The 20,629-nt window shown below is 44.9% G+C and overlaps 2 protein-coding genes and 1 long non-coding RNA gene across 5 annotated transcripts; 1 reads left to right on the plus strand and 2 right to left on the minus strand.

The window, feature by feature from the left end:
• Window positions 1-6,650: 6,650 nt before the first annotated feature.
• LOC103635950 (uncharacterized) lies at window positions 6,651-8,939 on the minus strand. Its single transcript, XR_557722.4, has 3 exons — window positions 8,706-8,939; window positions 8,122-8,613; window positions 6,651-8,037 (listed from the first exon to the last, which is right to left on the minus strand). It is a non-coding gene; the product is annotated as an uncharacterized lncRNA (long non-coding RNA).
• On the plus strand, window positions 8,738-14,842 carry LOC103635949 (thylakoid membrane protein TERC, chloroplastic). 3 transcript variants are annotated; one of them, XM_008658317.2, is made up of 14 exons: window positions 8,738-9,520; window positions 9,847-9,959; window positions 10,046-10,122; window positions 10,527-10,614; window positions 10,697-10,777; window positions 10,861-10,917; window positions 11,969-12,050; window positions 12,274-12,323; window positions 12,572-12,628; window positions 12,718-12,796; window positions 12,962-13,020; window positions 13,332-13,389; window positions 13,530-13,658; window positions 14,548-14,842. In XM_008658317.2, the coding sequence occupies exons 1-13, from the start codon at window positions 9,286-9,288 to the stop codon at window positions 13,634-13,636; spliced, it is 1,143 nt and encodes a 380-aa protein (XP_008656539.1). In that variant the 5' UTR covers window positions 8,738-9,285; the 3' UTR covers window positions 13,637-13,658; window positions 14,548-14,842. The 3 variants fall into 3 exon arrangements, with proteins under 3 accessions (XP_008656539.1, XP_035817708.1, XP_023156589.1); XM_035961815.1 differs by having other exon boundaries at window positions 8,901-9,520; window positions 9,847-9,956; XM_023300821.2 differs by lacking the exons at window positions 11,969-12,050; window positions 12,274-12,323 and having other exon boundaries at window positions 9,135-9,520.
• Window positions 14,843-14,869: 27 nt separating this feature from the next.
• Window positions 14,870-19,677, minus strand: LOC103635951 (uncharacterized). The gene is made up of 2 exons (XM_008658319.4): window positions 19,329-19,677; window positions 14,870-19,186 (listed from the first exon to the last, which is right to left on the minus strand). The coding sequence occupies exon 2, from the start codon at window positions 19,174-19,176 to the stop codon at window positions 15,250-15,252; it is 3,927 nt and encodes a 1,308-aa protein (XP_008656541.1). The 5' UTR covers window positions 19,177-19,186; window positions 19,329-19,677; the 3' UTR covers window positions 14,870-15,249.
• Window positions 19,678-20,629: the final 952 nt, after the last annotated feature.

Below are 20,629 nucleotides of genomic sequence, written 5' to 3' on the forward strand. Positions count from 1 at the left end.
GTACACTTGTTAGTCCTTTAATTGAGTTGTCATCCAAACACCAAAACTCACAAGAGAGCTTTCACTTAGAAATGGCCCAAGGGCACATTTCCCTTTCAATCTCCCCCTTTTTGGTGATTTATGCCAACACAACAAAAGCAATACAAAGATGTGCAACATCAATGCAAATAAGAACACATATTTGTTTTGAATCAAATTTGGCATATTTGGATCATTCTTTGCCACCACTTGGTTTTGTTTTTGCAAATCAACCTCAATTTCCTATCTCTAAGTCAAACACACTTGTTGAGACATAAAGAGAGTTGTTCCAAGAGAAATTGATCAAAGATTTCAAAAACTCTCCCTTTTTCCCATAATCAACCATTCTCCCCACAAGAGGCCAACTTTTGATAAGAGAGACAATAAGAGAGTTTTGTCAAACCAAAAACTCTATTCTACTATTTTCAAAATTCTCAAGTGGTAGCTGATCCATTCATTGCTTTGGCCTCAATTTCCCCCCTTTGGCATCAAGCACCAAAACGAGATCATTTTTGGCCCTGGAACCCCATTGCCTCACCAAAATCTTAAGAGTAAAAAGGCAATAAGAGCATGGAGATGAACTTGGAATAAGTTACCCTCTCATCGGAGTGCAGTGGAAGTCTTGCATGGTCCAAGTCCACCTTTTCCCTTTCAAACCTCCTTTGAGACTAAATTAAGAAAACTCAAGCACATGGTTAGTCTCAAAGGGTCAAGTTGTAGCACATCTCCCCCTAAATATGTGCATCACTCACACATGGACTTTTGTGGTCCGGGGAGTGTTTGTACAACTTGAACACCATAAACAACAATATGCATAGAGGAACATGATCAAAGGCATAAAACACATGTATGCTATAAATCAATCCAAGTTCCGTGAATCTAAGATATTTAGCTCACTACGCAGCCTGCAAAAGGTCTTCTCATCTAGAGGCTTGGTAAAGATATCGGCTAGCTGGTTCTCGGTGCTAACATAAAACACTTCGATATCTCCCTTTTGCTGGTGATCTCTCAAAAAGTGATGCCAGATGTCTATGTGCTTTGTGCGACTGTGTTCAACAGGATTATCCGCCATGCGGATAACACTCTCATTATCACATAGGAGTGTGACTTTGCTCAGATTGTAGCCAAAGTCCCTGAGGGTTTGCCTCATCCAAAGTAGTTGCGCGCAACACTGTCCTGCGGCAACATACTCGGCCTCAGTGGTGGATAGGGCAACGGAAGTTTGTTTCTTAGAACTCCACGACACCAGGGACCTTCCTAAGAATTGGCACGTCCCCGATGTACTCTTCCTATCGACCTTACATCCAACATAGTCGGAGTCTGAATATCCAATCAAGTCAAAGGTAGACCCCTTTGGATACCAGATCCCGAAGCAAGGCGTAGCGACTAAATATCTCAGAATTCGCTTAACGGCCACTAAGTGGCACTCCCTTGGATCGGATTGAAATCTAGCACACATGCATACGCTTAGCATTATATTCGGTCTACTAGCACATAAATAAAGTAAAGACCCTATCATAGACCGGTATGCTTTTTGATCAACGGACTTACCTCCTTTGTTGAGGTCGACATGTCCGTCGGTTCCCATTGGAGTCTTTGCAGGCTTGGCGTCCTTCATCCCAAACCGCTTTAGCAAGTCTTGCGTGTACTTCGTTTGGGAGATGAAGGTGCTGTCCTTGAGTTGCTTCACTTGGAACCCGAGGAAGTAGTTCAACTCGCCCATCATCGACATCTCAAATTTTTGAGTCATCACCCTGCTAAACTCTTCACAAGACTTTTGGTTAGTAGAGCCAAATATTATGTCATCGACATAAATTTGGCACACGAATAAGTCACCGTCACAAGTCTTAGTGAATAAAGTTGGATCGGCTTTCCCAACCTTGAAAGAATTAGCAATTAGAAAGTCTCTAAGGCATTCATACCATGCTCTTGGGGCTTGCTTAAGTCCATAGAGCGCCTTAGAGAGCTTACACACGTGGTCGGGGTACCGTTCATCCTCAAAACCAGGGGGTTGCTCTACGTACACCTCCTCCTTGATTGGCCCGTTGAGGAAAGTGCTCTTCACGTCCATTTGGAACGACCTGAAAGAATGGTGAGCGGCATAGGCTAACAATATGCGAATCGACTCTAGCCTAGCCACAGGAGCAAAAGTCTCCTCAAAGTCCAAACCTGCGACTTGGGCATAACCTTTTGCCACAAGTCTAGCCTTGTTCCTTGTCACCACTCTGTGCTCGTCCTGTTTGTTGCGGAACACCCACTTGGTTCCCACCACGTTTTGCTTGGGACGTGGCACCAATGTCCAAACTTCATTTCTCTTGAAATTTGTTGAGCTCCTCCTGCATGGCCAACACCCAGTCCGGATCTAGCAAGACCTCTTCTACCCTGAAAGGCTCAATAGAGGAAACAAAAGAGTAATGCTCACAAAAATTAACTAGTCTAGAGCGAGTAGTTACTCCCTTGCTAATATCACCCAATATCTGATCAACGGGATGATTCCTTTGAATTGTCGCTCGAACTTGAGTCGTAGGGGCTTGAGGTGCTTCTTCCTCCATAGCATGATCATCTTGTGCTCCCCCTTGATCACACGCCTATTCTTGATGAACCTGTTCATCGTCTTGAGTTGGGGGTTGCACCATTGTTGAGGAAGAAGGTTGATCTTGCTCTTGGTGTTCCTGTGGTCGCACATCTCCAATCGCCATGGTGCGAATTGCGGCCATTGGAACATCTTATTCATCTACATCATCAAGATCAACAACTTGCTCTCTTGGAGAGCCATTAGTCTCATCAAATACAACGTCGCTAGAGACTTCAACCAAACCCGATGATTTGTTGAAGACCCTATACGCCTTTGTATTTGAGTCATAACCTAACAAAAACTCTTCTACAGCTTTGGGAGCAAATTTAGAATTCCTACCTTTCTTTACTAGAATGTAGCATTTACTCCCAAATACATGAAAGTATGAAACATTGGGTTTGTTACCGGTTAGAAGCTCATACGAAGTCTTCTTGAGGAGGCGATGAAGGTAGACCCGGTTTATGGCGTGGCAAGTCGTGTTCACGGCTTCCGACCAAAATCGCTCGGGGGTCTTGAACTCTCCAAGCATCGTCCTCGCCATGTCAATGAGAGTTCTATTCTTCCTCTCTACTACACCATTTTGCTGTGGTGTATAGGGAGCGGAGAACTCGTGCTTGATTCCTTCCTCCTCAAGATACTCCTCTACTTGAAGGTTCTTGAACTCGGACCTGTTGTCGCTCCTTATCTTCTTCACTTTGAGCTCAAACTCATTTTGAGCTCTCCTTAGGAAGCGCTTGAGGGTCCCTTGGGTTTCAGATTTATCCTGCAAAAAGAATACCCAAGTGAAGCGGGAAAAATCATCAACAATTACTAAATCATACTTACTTCCCCCGATGCTAAGGTAGGCGACGGGTCCGAAGAGGTCCATATGTAGCAGCTCCAGGGGTCTTGATGTGGTCATCACGTTCTTGCTGTGATGAGCATTTCCCACTTGTTTACCTGCTTGACAAGCTGCACAAGGTCTATCTTTTTCGAAAGTCACATTTGTTAGACCTAACACATGTTCACCCTTTAGAAGTTTGTGAAGGTTCTTCATCCCCACATGTGCTAAACGGCGATGCCACAGCCAGCCCATGCTAGTCTTAGCAATTAAGCATGCATCTAGACCGGCCTCCTCTTTTGCAAAATCAACTAAATAAAGTTTGCCGTCTAGTACACCCTTAAAAGCTAGTGAACCATCACTTCTTCTAAAGACCGATACATCTACATTTGTGAATAAGCAATTATATCCCATATTACAAAGTTGACTAACAGACAACAAGTTATATCCGAGCGATTCTACTAAAAACACATTAGAAATGGAATGCTCGGATGAAATTGCTATTTTTCCTAGTCCTTTAACCTTGCCTTGGTTCCCATCACCGAATATGATTGAATCTTGGGAATCTTTGTTCTTGACGTAGGAGGTGAACATCTTCTTCTCCCCCGTCATGTGGTTTGTGCATCCGCTGTCGATAATCCAGCTTGATCCCCCGGATGCATAAACCTGCAAGGCAAATTAGGCTTGGGTCTTAGGTACCCAACTCTTGTTGGGTCCTACAAGGTTAGTAACAATAGCCTTAGGGACCCAAATGCAAGTTTTATCTCCCTTGCATTTTGCCCCTAATTTTCTAGCAATCACTTTCTTGACCTTTCTACAAATAGCAAAGAAAGCATTGCAAGCATGATAAATTGTAAAAGGTTCATTACTTGTTTTCCTAGGTACATGATGAATGACATTTTGCCTAGCCAAACTTCTATCGTGCATAATAGAAGAACTTGAAGCAATCATGGCATGTGAAACAACATCATTGTAACTTCTATCATAATGAACATTCCTAGAATATCTCCTATCATGGTATATGAAAGCATGGTTCTTTTGAGCACTATTAGCCATAGGGGCCTTCCCTTTCTCCTTGGCGGAGATGGGAGCCTTATGACTTGTTAAGTTCTTGGCTTCCCTCTTGAAGCCAAGCCCATCCTTAATTGAGGGGTGTCTACCAATCGTGTAGGCATCCCTTGCAAATTTTAATTTATCAAATTCATTTTTGCTAGTATTAAGTTGAGCATTAAGACTAGCCACTTCATCATTTAGTTTAGAAATGCAAACTAGGTGTTCACTACAAGCATCAATATTGAAATCTTTGCACCTATTGCAAATTATAACATGTTCTACACAAGAGGTTGATTTACTAGCTATTTCTAACTTAGCATTCAAGTCATCATTGATACTCTTTAAGCTAGAAATAGATTTATGGCATGTAGACAATTCACATGAAAGCATTTCATTTCTTTTAACTTCTAAAGCAAGAGAATTTTGTGCACTTACAAATTTATCATGTTCTTCATACAAAAGATCCTCTTGCTTTTCTAATAATCTATTCTTATCATTCAAGGCATCAATCAACTCATTGATCTTATCAATCTTAGTTCTATCTAAGCCCTTGAACAAACTAGCGTAGTCTATTTCATCATCGCTAGATTCATCATCACTAGAAGCATAAGTAGACTTTCGAGTGTTTACCTTCTTCTCCTTTGCCATGAGGCAGGTGTGATGCTCGTTGGGGAAGAGGGACGATTTATTGAAGGCCGAGGCGGCGAGTCCTTCATTGTCGGAGTCGGACGACGAACAATCCGAGTCCCACTCTTTGCCAAGGTGTGCCTCGCCCTTAGCCTTCTTCTTTTCCCTCTTCTTCTCTTGTTCCTGATCACTATCATTATCGGGACAATTAGCGATAAAATGACAAATCTTACCACACTTGAAGTAGGAGCGCTTTCCCTTCGTCTTGCTTTTGTTGGGATGCTCCTTGCGACCTTTGAGCGCCGTCTTGAAGCGCTTGATGATGAGGGCCATTTCATCCTCATTTAGCCCAGCCGCCTCAATTTGTGCCACCTTGCTAGGTAGCGCCTCCCTGCTACTTGTTGCCTTGAGAGCAATGGCTTGAGGCTCATGGATTGGGCCATTTAACGCATCATCAACGTATCTTGCCTCCTTGATCATCATTCGCCCGCTTACGAACTTTCCAAGTATCTCCTCGGGCGTCATCTTGGTGTACCTAGGATTCTCACGGATAGAGTTAACAAGATGAGGATCAAGGACGGTGAAGGACCTTAGCATAAGACGGACGACGTCGTGGTCCGTCCATCGCGTGCTTCCATAGCTCCTTATTTTGTTGACGAGGGTCTTGAGCCTGTTGTACGTTTGGGTTGGCTCCTCTCCCCTGATCATCGTGAACCTTCCTAGTTCGCCTTCCACCAACTCCATCTTGGTGAGCATGGTGACGTCGTTCCCCTCATGTGAGATCTTGAGAGTGTCCCAAATCTGCTTGGCGTTATCCAAGCCGCTCACTTTATGATATTCATCCCTGCACAATGAGGCTAACAACACAGTAGTAGCTTGTGCATTTTTATGAATTTGTTCATTAATAAACAAGGGACTATCCGTGTTATCAAATTGCATTCCATTTTCTACTATCTCCCATATACTTGGATGGAGAGAGAACAAGTGGCTACACATTTTGTGACTCTAAAATCCGTAGTCCTCTCCATCAAAGTGAGGAGGTTTACCAAGGGGAATGGAAAGCAAATGAGCATTTGAACTTTGCGGAATACGAGAATAATCAAAAGAAAAGTTTGAATTGACCGTTTTCTTTTTCTCGTAATCGTCGTCGTCCTTTTGGGAAGAGAAAGATTTGTCGCTGTCGTAGTAGACTATCTTCTTGATGCGCCTCTTCTTCTTCCCGTCTTTCTTCTTGTGACTCGAGCCCGAGTCAGTGGGCTTGTCATCTTTTGGCTCATTGAAGAAAGACTCCTTCTCCTTATCATTGACCACCATCCCCTTGCCCTTAGGATCCATCTCTTCGGGCGATTATTCCCTTACGTGAAGAGAACGGCTCTGATACCAATTGAGAGCACCTAGAGGGGGGGTGAATAGGTGATCCTGTAAAAACTTAAATCTTAACACCACAAACTTGATTAGGAGTTAGAACAATAAGATCAAGTGATTAGAGAGAAGATCTCTTGTGAAACACAATAAACACAGTAAGAACAAGCACAAGAGACACGAGGATTTATCCCGTGGTTCGGCCAAGTATAAAACTTGCCTACTCCACGTTGTGGCGTCCCAACGGACGAGAGTTGCACTCAACTCCTCTCAAGTGATCCAATGATCAACTTGAATACCACGGTGTTCTTCTTTACTTTACTCTTTCCCGTTTGCGAGGAATCTCCACAACTCAGAGTCTCTCGCCCTTACAATAAGAATCAAAATGAAGCACTAGAGTAAGAGAGGGAAGCAACACACTCAAATTCACAGCAAATACGCACACACAAGGCCAAGACTTGAGCTCAAAAGAATATCACGAGGTTCTCACTAGAACGGCGCTCAAATCACTAAGAATGTCGAACAAGTGCGCCAAAATGGAGTGTGAATGATCAACAATGCTCAAAGGATGCTTTATGTTCTCCTCCATGCGCCTAGGGGTCCCTTTTATAGCCCCTAGGCAGCTAGGAGCCGTTGAGAGCATTCCAGGAAGGCAATTCTTGCCTTCTGTCGACTGGCGCACCGGACAGTCCGGTGCACCACCGGACACTATCCGGTGCGGATTTCTTTCCTGTTTTGGCGCAGCCGACCGTTGGCGATTTGGAGCCGTTGGCGCACCGGACACTGTCCGGTGCCCCCTTCAGACCGTTGGGCCGGCCACACGTCACGCGCGGATTGCGCGGTCGACCGTTAGCTCGGCCGACCGTTGGCTCACCGGACAGTCCGGTGCACCACCGGATAGTCCGGTGATTTATAGCCGTACACCGCCGACGAAACCCGAGAGCAGCCAGTTCGCCAGAGCCAGCCTGGCACACCGGACACTGTCCGGTGCACCACCGGACAGTCCGGTGCTCCCAGACTGAATTGTCTTTGGCTGAACAAAGCCATCTCTTTTCCAAATTGATTTCTCCTGTTTCCAGTACTTAGACACAATACATTAGTCCTTAAAACAAAGTACTAAGTCTTAGAAACATACCTTTATGTTGATTTTCACTTTGTCCATCATTTGGCATAGATTAACACATGACCACTTGTGTTGGCACTCAATCACTAAAATACTTAGAAATGGCCCAAGGGCACATTTCTCTTTCAAATAGTACTTTCCATCTTCCACAAAAGCATCAACAACATTGTCAGGCAACTTTGCAAGTACAACCTCCCTCCAAGAGAACAAGAGCTAGAAGCTTTCCTCCCAAGACACATACTACTCTTTCAACGCTTTCTCTTTGCCCTTCCAAACTGTATTGTACCCAATAGTGACATTATGACTGCCCTGTTGTGTTTCTTGCAACTCTTTAGCACCCATTTGGTGTTTCTTCATGAGCAAAGATAGAGCGTGGAATGCAACCCAACCACTGGTAGACGTAGTAGTCTTCCTCCTTCCACTAAATGTGCAAGTGTGCACATCGTCTAGTACAACAACCTGTAGAGAGATGCGTCAACGTTTAGTATAACAAAAAGTGAATAATTCAACAACAAATGAACATAATGTAACATTGTAATATACCACAATAGTAGGCAATCATTTCTTTTCTTCGCGTGCATAGATCCTCCAAGGACAATCACCACCCTTACAATAGCCAACATATTTGGTTGTCAAAGTAACATCAATTCCAAGCTCCAACTCATACTTTATTGCATATTGACGCATATCAATCCTGAATTATTTCATGTTAGGAAACAAACAACCTAGCTACATAGAAGGATTCATCCTATCGTACACCACCCTCTTCTGATCTGGAAGAAAGTCTTCACATGGCTGATCAACATGGTGGTCATCCTTGTCAATATCCCTAATTTCTTGCACATTACAAGTTGAACCATATCTATAAAATTCATCTCTTCTACTGTTCTCAGCCTCGACCTCTTTATTGAGTCCAATATTACAATATATCTCATTTTCACATGGTACTTCTACTCTTCCTTCTTTCTCTAGAACATCAGAAACTACCATAGAATCCCAATCAAATTGTGTTGTTGCCTCCGTCCTCTGAATACCCTATATTATAACAGTGAGGTAGCTATCAAGCATCACAAAAAAATTGCAGCAAAAAGGGATTCAAACAGTTATAATTAAGATATGGATATAACCTCATCTCAATGGAACAGGTTTGGTCCAATGGCACTGGTGTTGTAGTGCAACTCGGTGATGCAAGTGGGGGAAATCTACGAGCTGAGAGGGGCTACCACGTCCGACGAGCTGCCAACCGGATCCCCATCCAAATCCATGCCATGCCAGCGAACTCACCTGCCTGCAAGTAACTACACCACATGAGATCTCACACCATACAGTCTAGGAGAGAAGGAACATACGGGAGAGATGGATGGGGAAGAAGAGATGCCCGAGGGGAACTCACGGCCGCCCACGGCCACCAGCCGATGTAGGCTCGATCTCAACGATGGGAGACGACGTCTGGGCTCCACGGTGGTAATGGTGATGGAGTGCTGCTAACCGGATGGGTGGACAACAAATGATTTTGTCGTGTCTATTTCAGCGTGTTGAAGCCGTCTAAACTTCCATTTTATCGAGTGTGTCGTGTTTCATAATGCCAATAATCTCTCCGCAGCCGACTCGCCCCGGTGGGGCTGACTGAGCTCCGGTCCGCCTCGACCCGCGGCCGTACGCCCCGGAGCTCCACCCGTCGCGCCGCGTCGGAGCTCGTCGCCGGCGATGGCTTCCGCGGTGGGCGCTTCGACCGCCACGCGGTTCCTCCCGCGGCTCCCGGACCCGTGGCGGCCGCGTCGTGCGCGCGCGGCGCTCCCGCCGCTCACGTGGCGGCCTCCCGCGGTCACGGTGGCCGCGGCGTCGCCCCGACCTGGGGAAGCGGAAGGTAGGCGGCGGGAGAGGACGCGGAGGCGGCGCGCCAGGGGGCCGGGGCAAGAGGAAGGCGTCTCGCTAAGCTCTGGTGAGAAGATTGCTCAGCTCCACCGCCGTCTTCTCCTCGCCACCTAATTCCTTCCCTCGGCTCCTGTCAGCCGGCCGGCCGGCCAGACAGCTAAGGGCGCATATTTTGGTTGCAACATCAGAAATATGCAATAACTCGTGGCAAATTTTGTAATCAAGTTCTTCAGACGGGGAATTCCCATGTTTGTTTGATGATTTGCTTTCTAGCCATGGCGTCCAAGTGATTTTACAGCGACCAGAGTCCAGAACGAGCTATCCGCTGACTCTCTGGCGGTTTCATGAGATTACTTATTTCTCTCAGCTGGCTTACATTGGATATGTATGCAGAAAAGGAGACGCTAAATTCTACTCCACGTGCTCAAACCAACAAGGATGCAGAGCCCGAACCGGTGTCCAGCACGACTGGGAAAGGTTCTGCCATTAGAAGGGTGACACTGGTGGTCAGTTTCTTCTTTATATCTACCGTTTTGTTGATTCAGCTTAGAGTTAGTTCTACGCGTGGACATAATATATTGATCTGGTTCAGGTTCTCGCTGCAGTGCTTTTTGGAGTTAGCATTGCCTTGAGGGACGGGGCTGAGAAGGCATCGGAGTATTTTGCTGGGTGTGTTCTATGCATATCCCTTTGTATTTAGCATTGACGCTGTTTTACGAAATAAGTTTGACTCCCTTTTGCATTAGGACTTCCAGGATCACATATCAAGAACATCACATTTGAGAAGCACACAGCACTGAGCACTGCGTGTTACCTTTAACTTGTGTTTGTTTTCTGAATGGATCCTCTGTTGTTTCGTGCAAGTTAGTTTATTTACATCGCATATTCATCTAGTCATACATCTTGCTATCTATCTATTCCATCTTCCTATAATCACTTCCATTTAAATGCTATTAGTTTGTATACTTAAAGATGGGTTTGATTTTATGTTTTTTATATAACATGATTAATCATAACAGCACTTTCCTTGAACTCTATACATAACAATGTAATCCTGTCCTGTTATGTAACAGGTATTTATTGGAACAGAGTTTGTCGGTGGACAATCTCTTTGTTTTTGTTCTGGTCTTCAAGTATTTCAAAGTGCCAAAAGAATACCAGGTATGTCTTGATGGCTATTGTGACAGTTGAAATTGAAGTCAACTTTGTGCCTTTTCTCATAATTTCTGATGTCTGTAACAAGAATCGAATACTTTCTTATGGTATTGCTGGAGCTGTGGTCTTTCGGGCTGTGATGATCATCTTAGGAACAGCTAGCATCCAGGTTGATTGTTCTCATGCTACTGTTGGTTATGCTTTTCATTTATCATGTTATATTGACTGTTACATTTCTCTAATTTTCTGTAGAAATTTGAGGCGGTGAACTTGCTGTTGGCTGTGATCCTGTTATTCACTTCTTACAAGGTAATTCTGTTTATTTTCAGTAAAAAAAAGATGAGGCACACTTTACTTTAAGCCCCTTTTAGTAAACTTGTTATTTTACCATGTTTAAGATTAGCATAATAGTGGCTACATGCATTGTTAACTTCATGAGAGTGGTAAACTCGTCACTTCTAATTCCAACTTAAAAATGATATACTTGTTCATTTCATGTAATTACTCTTTTGGCAAAGGCAAAGTCATGCTTTTTTACAGCTTCAACGAATGCTTGTTTCTAAACTATTCAGTGTATTCCTTCTATAAAACTCGGTCAGTGGGGAAAGACTGCCCCCACGGTAATTAAGAAGAAGCTCAAACTAAGCCTGACTGAGAAAAGTCACGAAAATTGGTCCCCCGTGCAGCATGAGAGTCCGCCCCTATAGGTCTGATCTTTACCTATGCTTTGAGCCTCATAGCCCTTACACGAGGATGAAAGACTGCCCCCACGGTATTGTATTAAGAAGAAGCTTAAACTGAGCCCGACCAAGAAAGGTCGCGAAAGCTAGCCCCCGTGCATGAGGGTCTGCCCCCTATAGGCCAGATCTTTACTCGTGCTTTGAGCCTCCTAGCCCCTACTTGAGGATCCGTCCCCTATAGGCCAGTTCGTCTCGTGCGTACACAACCAGGGGAACCAACGAGTGACCTTTTTTAACTCCAACCTGAAATTTGCTCCCACTGGGAGTCGAACCTAAGATCTAAAGAGTTCTACTTTAGCCATCTAACCAACTCAGCTAGAGGCCCGTTTGCAGTGTATTCCTGCTATCACTCAGTTATCAATAGACCATAATGGCATTCTTGTTTTCCAGATCTATTCTTATTCCACCTTGTTGTTACATTTCAATCTTATGCCTATGTAAGTAATTTAACCCTTAGAACAAAAAAAATGAAAACAACCATCTCACCTATTCCCAATTTATTTCCACTTGTGTGATGTTGAAAAGTCTCTTCAAGGTAGTCATGCATAGCTTCTTTAAGTGGCTTCAAGATATTCAATAAGGGCCACAACACTAATACTTTAGTCTTAATATAATGGCAGCTATTTGCTGAAGAAGAACAAGAATCTGATCTATCCGATAACTTCATTGTGAAAACATGCCAAAAGTTCATTCCAGTCACTGGTAACCAACTTTGTTCAATGACTTTCAGTTTTCCTAATCTATTTGCTATTTAGATTACTATTAACATGCTCCATTGTCCACTTCTGATTACACAACTAAATGACCAACTCTTGACCTAAATCCTTGAATCACATATCTTAGAAGCTATTATTTTAGGGTTTAGTATTCACTAATTTACTTGATCCATGTCTAGTTGAGCTCATTCCCATGTTTCTCCTCTCAGAATATTATGACGACGATCGGTTTTTCACAAATCAAGACGGTTTATGGAAAGTAAGTGTTGTCCATTTTATGCTAGGTCTTTACTAAAGCTACCATGGAATGAGCTTTGCCCTGGAATATGAAATTTTTTATTCGTTCCCGATCATTTGAATGTGTTACTATTTCAGCATTCATTGTTATGTTTTGATTCACACAATATAGGTGCATTGTTGGGTGGACAATTTGAAGGAATTGTTGTCTCTTCATAAAGTTATATATGTTCCTGAAGATGTGATATCTCTTCTGGTTAATATCTGCAGGCTACACCATTGCTCTTGACTTTGGCAGTGATTGAGCTAAGTGATATTGCTTTTGCTGTAGGTTCCTTCCCGAGCTATTTTCATGTGCAGTGGTTCGTTTTCTATTTTATGGCTCCAGGTGTAGGTTTAACTTTTATTTCATACAGATTGACTCAATACCAGCAGTTTTCGGCGTCACAAGGGATCCACTTATAATACTATCATCAAATATTTTTGCTATTTCTGGTAAATATTTTGCCTTATTATGATGCAAGCTTAAATTTTTACACAAAATATTTTCGCCATAGTGGTGAATTTTCTGTATGCTTGATCTAAATCTTGCGTGTGGTACAGTTTCTGCACTTCTAAGCAACATCAAGTGCTAACTTGATGAAACTATTGGCATGTCAGGTTTGCGGCCACTCTATGTGCTCATTTCTGAAAGCATGAGTGAATTGGAGTATCTACAGGTGAATATCTACAATCCCCTTTCTTTTTTAAGTTTTTTTATTTACCTTTCAATACTGAATATTTAGGTTTTATTTATTTTGTTCTGTTATCTTGCTTTAGAACAAACAAATCAGTCAGTTTTACATCATCCATTGTGAAAAATAGGTCCATGTTAGTGGTAATCGGAGCTATTGGATATTTGTTCTTAACTAATATCCAAGACCACCAGTTACCACGAACATTGCAAATGTGAATGATCAATGGCCGAGCAGGTTCATATGTTGCTCTATGATTTAACGTCACCACTTACTATTGGCAATTTGCTCTGCAGCCTGCCATTGGTATTGTGTTGGGCTTCATAGGGACAAAGATGATCTTTGACTTCTTTGGTGAGCAATTAAAAACATTACGTCTCGCATTCATATTCATTACGCTCACCTATTGTTTTTGACCTCTTTTTAGCAGCATACAAAGAGACATTGCTGAGTGCCTTTCATCTCATCTAATTACTGGTTTCCACTTATGACAGGTTATCATATACCAACAGAAGCTTCGCTTGCTGTAGTAACTACCTGTCTTAGTGGAGGCGTCATATTAAGTCTTAGGAAAGCATCAAAAGTTGAGGGGGACAAGTAGACTGATGCAACAACACATGCAGGTAAAGGAATGGATCAGCTTGCTCCATTTTTTGGGCAGATAATGAAGTTACAAAAGAAATTATGATAAACATGGCTTAAGGTGCCACTTCCCTTAGCGTCTGAAATGGGTTCACTTTGAGCTCTAGAATTAGGGGTTGAATATCATCACCATGGCTTGGGGTGCCACCTCCCTTTACCGAATTTCAATCATCCAGACATCATCCACATAGAGCATTGTGTTGCTAATACTCCCTCCGTTTCTTTTTAGTTGTCGTTGGATAGTTCAATTTCGCACTATCCAGCGACAACTAAAACGAAACGGAGGGAGTACCATAATAAGCATAAGTTACTGCGATTTCCAGATGTGTCAAGTGACAGCCATGTTTGAAACCTACGGCGACTTACCATTGCTCGGAGTTTTACTGATTTTGTTTTCTGCCCTTTCTTTCTGGTGTTTCCCAGATTCTCATTGCATCCGTGTCCACTAGTTAATTCACAAATGCTGCATTGTCCATGCCATATGCATTTCCTTTTGAATACTCATGACATGAATCGTGAGAAAAGAAATGCCATATGTATTTACTTTTGAATACTTATGGCTGCGACCTCGGTATAGAATCACAGAAATGGTCAAGGCAGTGGCATTGGTGCCTGATCCTAATCTGGACGTGCCATGAGCTTGCTCTGAAACAATGATATGAGCTTTCTTTGACGATGGTACTTGTAATGTAACCTGGCACATGCAGTATGTTTTGAGCATGATGGATTCTGGGCCTTGATTCTATACTGCATCTCAAACAAATGATACGAGCTTTCTTCATCACAGAAAAGAAGATGATTTCGTTCGTTTTGAGCAGTATGTTTTGAGCATGATGGAATTTAATCAGTATATTTCGTTCGTTCATGTAGGTAACGCTTTTGACCCGAGATGTGAAATGAATTTATCCTCTACGCATGCTGTGTAGGACCATGTGTGTAACGTTCTGAGAATTAGTCACAGAAAAGAAGCTTGTAGAAAAGGGAAGAGGAGGAAGAAAGGGCATTGTGTTTAGATTACCTTGCTCCGTATTGGTGTTGTTAGGGTGGTGGTCTGCTTGTATAGTGGTCTACTTTGTATCGCATCGTTGAATCTGATCTAGTACATGCTGCTGGTGTCCCTTGTAAACGGAAGGAATCATTCATTATCGACAGCGCCATTTCGTCCCATCCAGGCACGAACCCACATCACACATAAGAACAATCGGTAATCAACATCTGGAAGAAAGTTGCCTGTTTACAAACAATATAACCACAGGCCACCCTAAGATAATCGCATGTAAAAAAAAAGAACTATAAGATGGTGATAATATAATCCCGCTGAAAGTATAACATGGCAACTTCACTATAAAACAGAACGAGGTATGCTGAAAAACCCCCATCTTAGCATTTCTAGTTTACATTACTGTCAGCTTCGAGGGGAAGAGAAGCAACACTAAAAATGAATCAAACTCTCCTAATACTAGCCAACTGTAGCGATAAGAACAACGCAGATGAGATACGGTTTCTGCACAAGTTACCTACGCTGACCCTTCAGCAAATCTCTAGCTGATTGAACCATGATACGTTCTTTATTCATGGTGGGGTGGTAGCGTCCATGCCGGTGTTCCCAGGGAGTGCCGTGTTGTCGTCAGCTGTGCTGCCCGGTTTCGCATCTACTGAATTTGGGCCACCGTCATCTGGTCTTGCATCAATGTAGGCATCTCCACATGGTTCTTCAAAAAATTTTGAAGACGGAACAGCATTGAGATCAGAATCACCTTCCAGGCCACCAGAAGCCGGATTCTGAGTCGGATGATTTCCCTCATCGTTGGCAGCTTCTCCTGACAATGTTGTCTTCTGTTTTTTCACATTGTTTGATGGAGGGGTGCCAGCGCCATCGTCGTCGATATCATCATTCGCTGCACCTGGCTCTGCAGCATCGGAGACATCCCTCCTTGGCCTCTTCCATTTCTTTGTAGACGACGTGCCGTCGTCCTCGAAATCCTCCTCCTCCCTGCCCCTGTGCAGATAGGTCCACAGCTTTTTGTCGTTGTCATACAGAACGCAAGGGTCGCGCTCGTAATGCAGACGGTCGAGAGCTCCACTGACGACTTGATTAATTGCGGCCTCTTTGTTGGCTTCTTCATGGTTTAGGTACTGTGAATCTCTGAGCAGTGTGCAGACGTCGGCTCTGGTTCCAGTCCTTGCAGGCAACCTAGACGCGGCATCCCTTACGAGACACAGGATGGTGACGTGCGGCGGCCTGTCCGGTAAGAGCATGGGGTGGCCCCTCGCTTTCGCTGTTGGCTTTCCACCTCCTCTTCTCAAGGGTGCAACTATAGACTTCTCCCCGTCAGCAGCGGTGTAGCAGAATGCTCTATCAGGTATTGAGTACCTCAGAAATTCCTCACGCTGGAAATATGTCCTCGCTTCATCTGAGCTCGGGCTTATTGTGTTCAGACTCTTCTGCGCTTTAAGCTCCTTGAACCTTTCCTTCAGATCCAAGTTTGCAGGATTTGGCGGTGGAGGTGGTGGGAGGGAACCTATCTGCTTAAGGGTTTCCTGACCACTTTTCAGCCAATTAGAAAATGCGTCGACCAACTTAACGAGCATCTTGTGTGGTATACTCCATGCTTCAGCAGAGGTTTCTTCATCGGGGTCATCATATGATGAAACAGAAGGTGCTGGACCAACCCAGAACCAACTTTTGTTTGACTTCTCATAGGCAACTAGTGCTTTCCAGCCCTTTGCGCCTAGAGGAGCTGTTCTAGATGAAAGTACTTTTAATACTCCTCGAACTAAATCCTGGAGGGGCTCCTGTGTTTCAAGTATCCTAGGATCTCCAGGATTTGCTCTAATTCGATTGACAATCTCTTGAACAGTAAGCGCTGGTGTATTGATTGGTACAGTCTGTTCTACAGCACTGGCATTTGCACCCTCAAGGACCTGTTCAGTTTGATCTGTTGCACTTTGTTCTTGATGGGGCGTTTTGCTGCGCTCTCCACTGTTGAACCACTTTTTGCCCTCCTCTCCATCCGGTTGTGTCGCTGTGGCTGGAGGAGTATCTTCAGCAGGAGTGACCATAGCCTTCTTTACGGCAGTTAAAAGATGTACAACAGAGAATGAAAAACCAGTATGGATCGTTGGTGTTATCGGTACATACTTCTTCTTGGGCTTCTCAACCTTCTCAGGCTCTGCAGCTATCACATTATTTTCAGGTACAGCAACAGCTGGTTCTGCTAAAATAACTGCATCTGTGGTGCTGCTCTCTGGCTTCTTTTTGCTTTTCTTCTTGGATCCACCAGTGTTCTCAACAACCTTTGGGCCAGATGACAAATGCTCACCATGCTCATCCAGGCTAGGAACTTCGACTCTTCCTTTTGCTTTTTTGGAGCTAGAGCTGGTTCTTTCAGTACCACCATAACCACCATTAGAATCTTGGACTGCATGGCCTGATCTACTGGCAAGCCTTTCATATTCCGCCAACCTGAAAGAGTCATTTGCATCTTCATTGACTTCATGCAGATCAGAGTTATCATAAACACGCATGTCCAAATTTGCCACCCCTTTGCGTTTCCTTTCACCACTTGCTGCTAGAGGTTTCATGACATCACTAATCTGTCCTGTCATCATCACATCCACATCACGTAAATAACCAGTCTCTGAAACCTTCCCTTTGAATCCTTTGCTCTGGGAAGGTTCTAAATCTGCATCAGCAGTAGGATAGTTCATTTTGGCCACTTTAGCAAGCTTGTTTGATTTTTTGGCACCATGTGCTGGTCTATGATACCCAGAATGGTGACGCTCTGGCTTCCGCTCGAGATAATGTGCTTCCCTGCCATCTTCAAACTTTTCTGATGAATCAGATTCTGTCTCGTCACTTTGACCATAGACAGCATTGCTCCAGTGCTTCTGGCCAGTCCTATCTAGTTGTCTACTGGATTTACCTGCCACCTTCGCTTGTGATATCTTGCTTCTAGGGTCAGAACCAACACGGGCATCATTAACCTCTTTCTCAATACTTTTATAGGACTTAACCTTCAGACCATAGCCAGCTTGATCTTTCCTGCTCCTGTAATCACCTGCAGATTGCCCCTTCTGCCAGTCATCTGAGTTACCAGTGTGATTACCAGCTGGCAAGTTCATCTCATCACCCATTAAAGCGTTAATGTGCACACCTTTTCCACCTTGCACCCAGTCTCTCTCCAAGTACCTTGCATTCCTTCTGGTATCAAAATATGGAGGATCATATGCTGCTGCTAAGGTGACTCCCTGATTAGCACTGAGATTCCTGCTGTAGTAGTAAGGAGATGCAGTATGGTTATCACTGTAGTTATTTGCATACAGATTGACATCACAGCTCGTAGACAATTCCTTCTTCACTGGCTTGGGAAGCGGCCTCGGAAACCGAGGTCTTGACGAATCCCTTTCATATCCAAGGTCCTCCGACTCCGAGTAAAGGCCATCTATGCTCCTGTGAAGCTTCCCTCTATGTGTGCCAGAATCATACCCTCGACGAGAAAGCTCAGAGAGTGCCACCACAGCATCACGGCCAGACCCTCCCATGTCATCCTCATCCACTCCTTTCGGTGTACCCACCCGCAACAGCCCCTTCGACTTCTCCTTCGCTAACTTCCCTGCCTTCTTCTGCCTACTCTTATCGTGCTTGGGTCGAGCTAAGACCTGTTCCCCAGATCCCCTGCTCTCTGAATCAGTCTCCGACCCAGCCCGCCTTGTGAAATCTAGAGCTTTTCTCTGCTGTTGTTGTTGGTGCTGCTGCTTTGCCTTCATCGTGTCCAACATCCTCAGCCTCTCATCAAGGCTGTATCCCTCGCGGCCCTTCCAGCAATCCTTAATCTCCCGGAGCCTCCGTACCATGGAGTTGTGGTAGCTCTGCAGCCAGTAGTAATGCTTGCGCCGCTCCACGAAGCGAATGCCGCGGCGGTACAGATTGACCCTCGGGTCACACAGCCCGCCCTTGAGGCGCTTGAGGAAATCGGCGAGGGGGCTCCCGAAGTGGAAGTTTTGCCCCGCGAGGAGCTCGACGAGTGTGCGCGCAAAGGTCTCCTGGTCCATATCGGGCAGGAAGGCGGCGAGGCGCAGACGCTCGTCATCGCTGAGCAGGTCATTCCAGGCGTGGAGTGAGAGCACGTCACCGAGACCATCGAGGTCGTAGAGCTCCAACGGCACGGCCATGCTCTGGTCCCCGACCTGGCACATCTCCGTGCTGGGCTCGCCCAGCTCCGCAACGTCCAGCTCGTCGGAGCCCATCCCCGAGTCCCCCTCGTCCTCCTCTTCCTCGAACTCCTCTTCCTCCTCCTCCGCCTCTGGCTCATCGTCTCCTCCTCCTCCGCCGTTCTCCTCCTCGGCGGAGAAGCCGTCGGCATCGGACTCATGCGACGGCGTTGCCCGTGACCCCTCCTCCTCCTCGTCTTCGTCCTCCGTGGCCTCCAGTGAGGCCTCCGCGCCGCCGTCAAGCCTGGGGAGGCGGACGCCGCCTCCGGTCCTCACGATCGCCATGGCTTCCCACCTACGCCGCCGAGACAAAAAAAAATAGCAAAAGCCAAAGCAGTTAAAACCCTAGCCCCCAATCCACTACCTCCTAGCAACAGGGGGGTGGAAGGAATTAAGAGGAGGCGCAGTACACAAGGAGCGAAGTGAAGCTCACTCACCGGAACGACCCCAGGCGGGCGGAGCGGCCGGGATGCGGCGAAACCCTAACCCTAGCGCGCGCGGCGACGAGGGAGGGGACGGGACGGAAAAGGGGGGAAGTTGTGAGGAAGGGAGGGCGAGCGGGTGTGGAGGGTAAATAGTGGATGGGGGGAGGAAGACGACGGCGACGTGGCGCGCGCAGGAGCCGTCGGATTGGGGGAGGGCCGCCGCGGGGGGGTGGGGTGGGGTGGCGGCGGGTGGGAATAGGGCGCGGGGGCAGGGGGCGGCTCGCAAAAGTGTTTCTAGTCGGGGTCGGTCGAGTGCGGAGGAGACGGAGATGAGGGAGACGCAGCCGAGGAAGGGGAAAGCCTCGCAGGCGGGTTCGCGGGCGCGGGGCCCGGTAGACTGGTAACGCTGGCAGGTGGGCCACTCCTCATCTCTTGCCGGGTTCCCGGGTTTGCGCGGGAACTTAACTTGGATCGCCTGCTTTTTCGTTCGTTAGTTGATGATACTAATTCATAGTTCATTTGACTTTTCCATAGCAATTTTAACCGGCTCGTATTTTAAATTTTTTTGCAAAAAAAACTTAAAGTCATATTTAAAATATATTATATGCTAAACAATATTACAGTACAATTATGAAATTTTTTAAATAAGACGAGTTGGTCAAAACTTGTGATAAAAATATGAATTGTAAATTGGAATGGGGAAATATAATCTTAACTGTACAATTAGTTATGTACGGCATGTTGGAAGGATTTTATTTCAAGAATTTTAGTTTGGGATTTTCAGCTTCACCATAAAACAACTTCAATAAATTATTAAAGTGGGTTTGATGAGTGTTTCTTTGCACATGGACTCTAGCTTCTGTAACACAAATCAAATTGTGTAAGTTTTCTTGATTACCCTTGATGATTAGTGGCTGTCACGAGACAATCTAAACGCTATGCTATGTAACCAGTGGCATGATGCATAATTTTCATGCAACTTTATGAGTAGGTATAAAAACAGTGTTTGCAAAGCGCTATTTGAAAAACTTCATGAATTTAATAAAATTGACCACTAGTTTCATTTTTAAAAAGTTAGAGCTAGACTTGTAATACAAGTTATGTGTTAAAATATCTCATAATTATCTTAGTTGTAAACATGGAACTTCATTAATAATTTTCATTAAGTTTGTAAAAAAATATTATTGTTGTTGTTGTTGTAAACAGAAAGCTTGGGAGAGTTTATCTTGCCGTGGCTGCTTGGAGCCCGTGCTCCATCCCTACGAGTAGCTTCTCTGTTGCACCATATCTCACTCTTCATTTCAAACTCTATT

This window comes from Zea mays, chromosome 8, assembly GCF_902167145.1.
Source record: "Zea mays cultivar B73 chromosome 8, Zm-B73-REFERENCE-NAM-5.0, whole genome shotgun sequence".
In the NCBI taxonomy this organism is placed as follows: Eukaryota; Viridiplantae; Streptophyta; class Magnoliopsida; order Poales; family Poaceae; genus Zea; species Zea mays.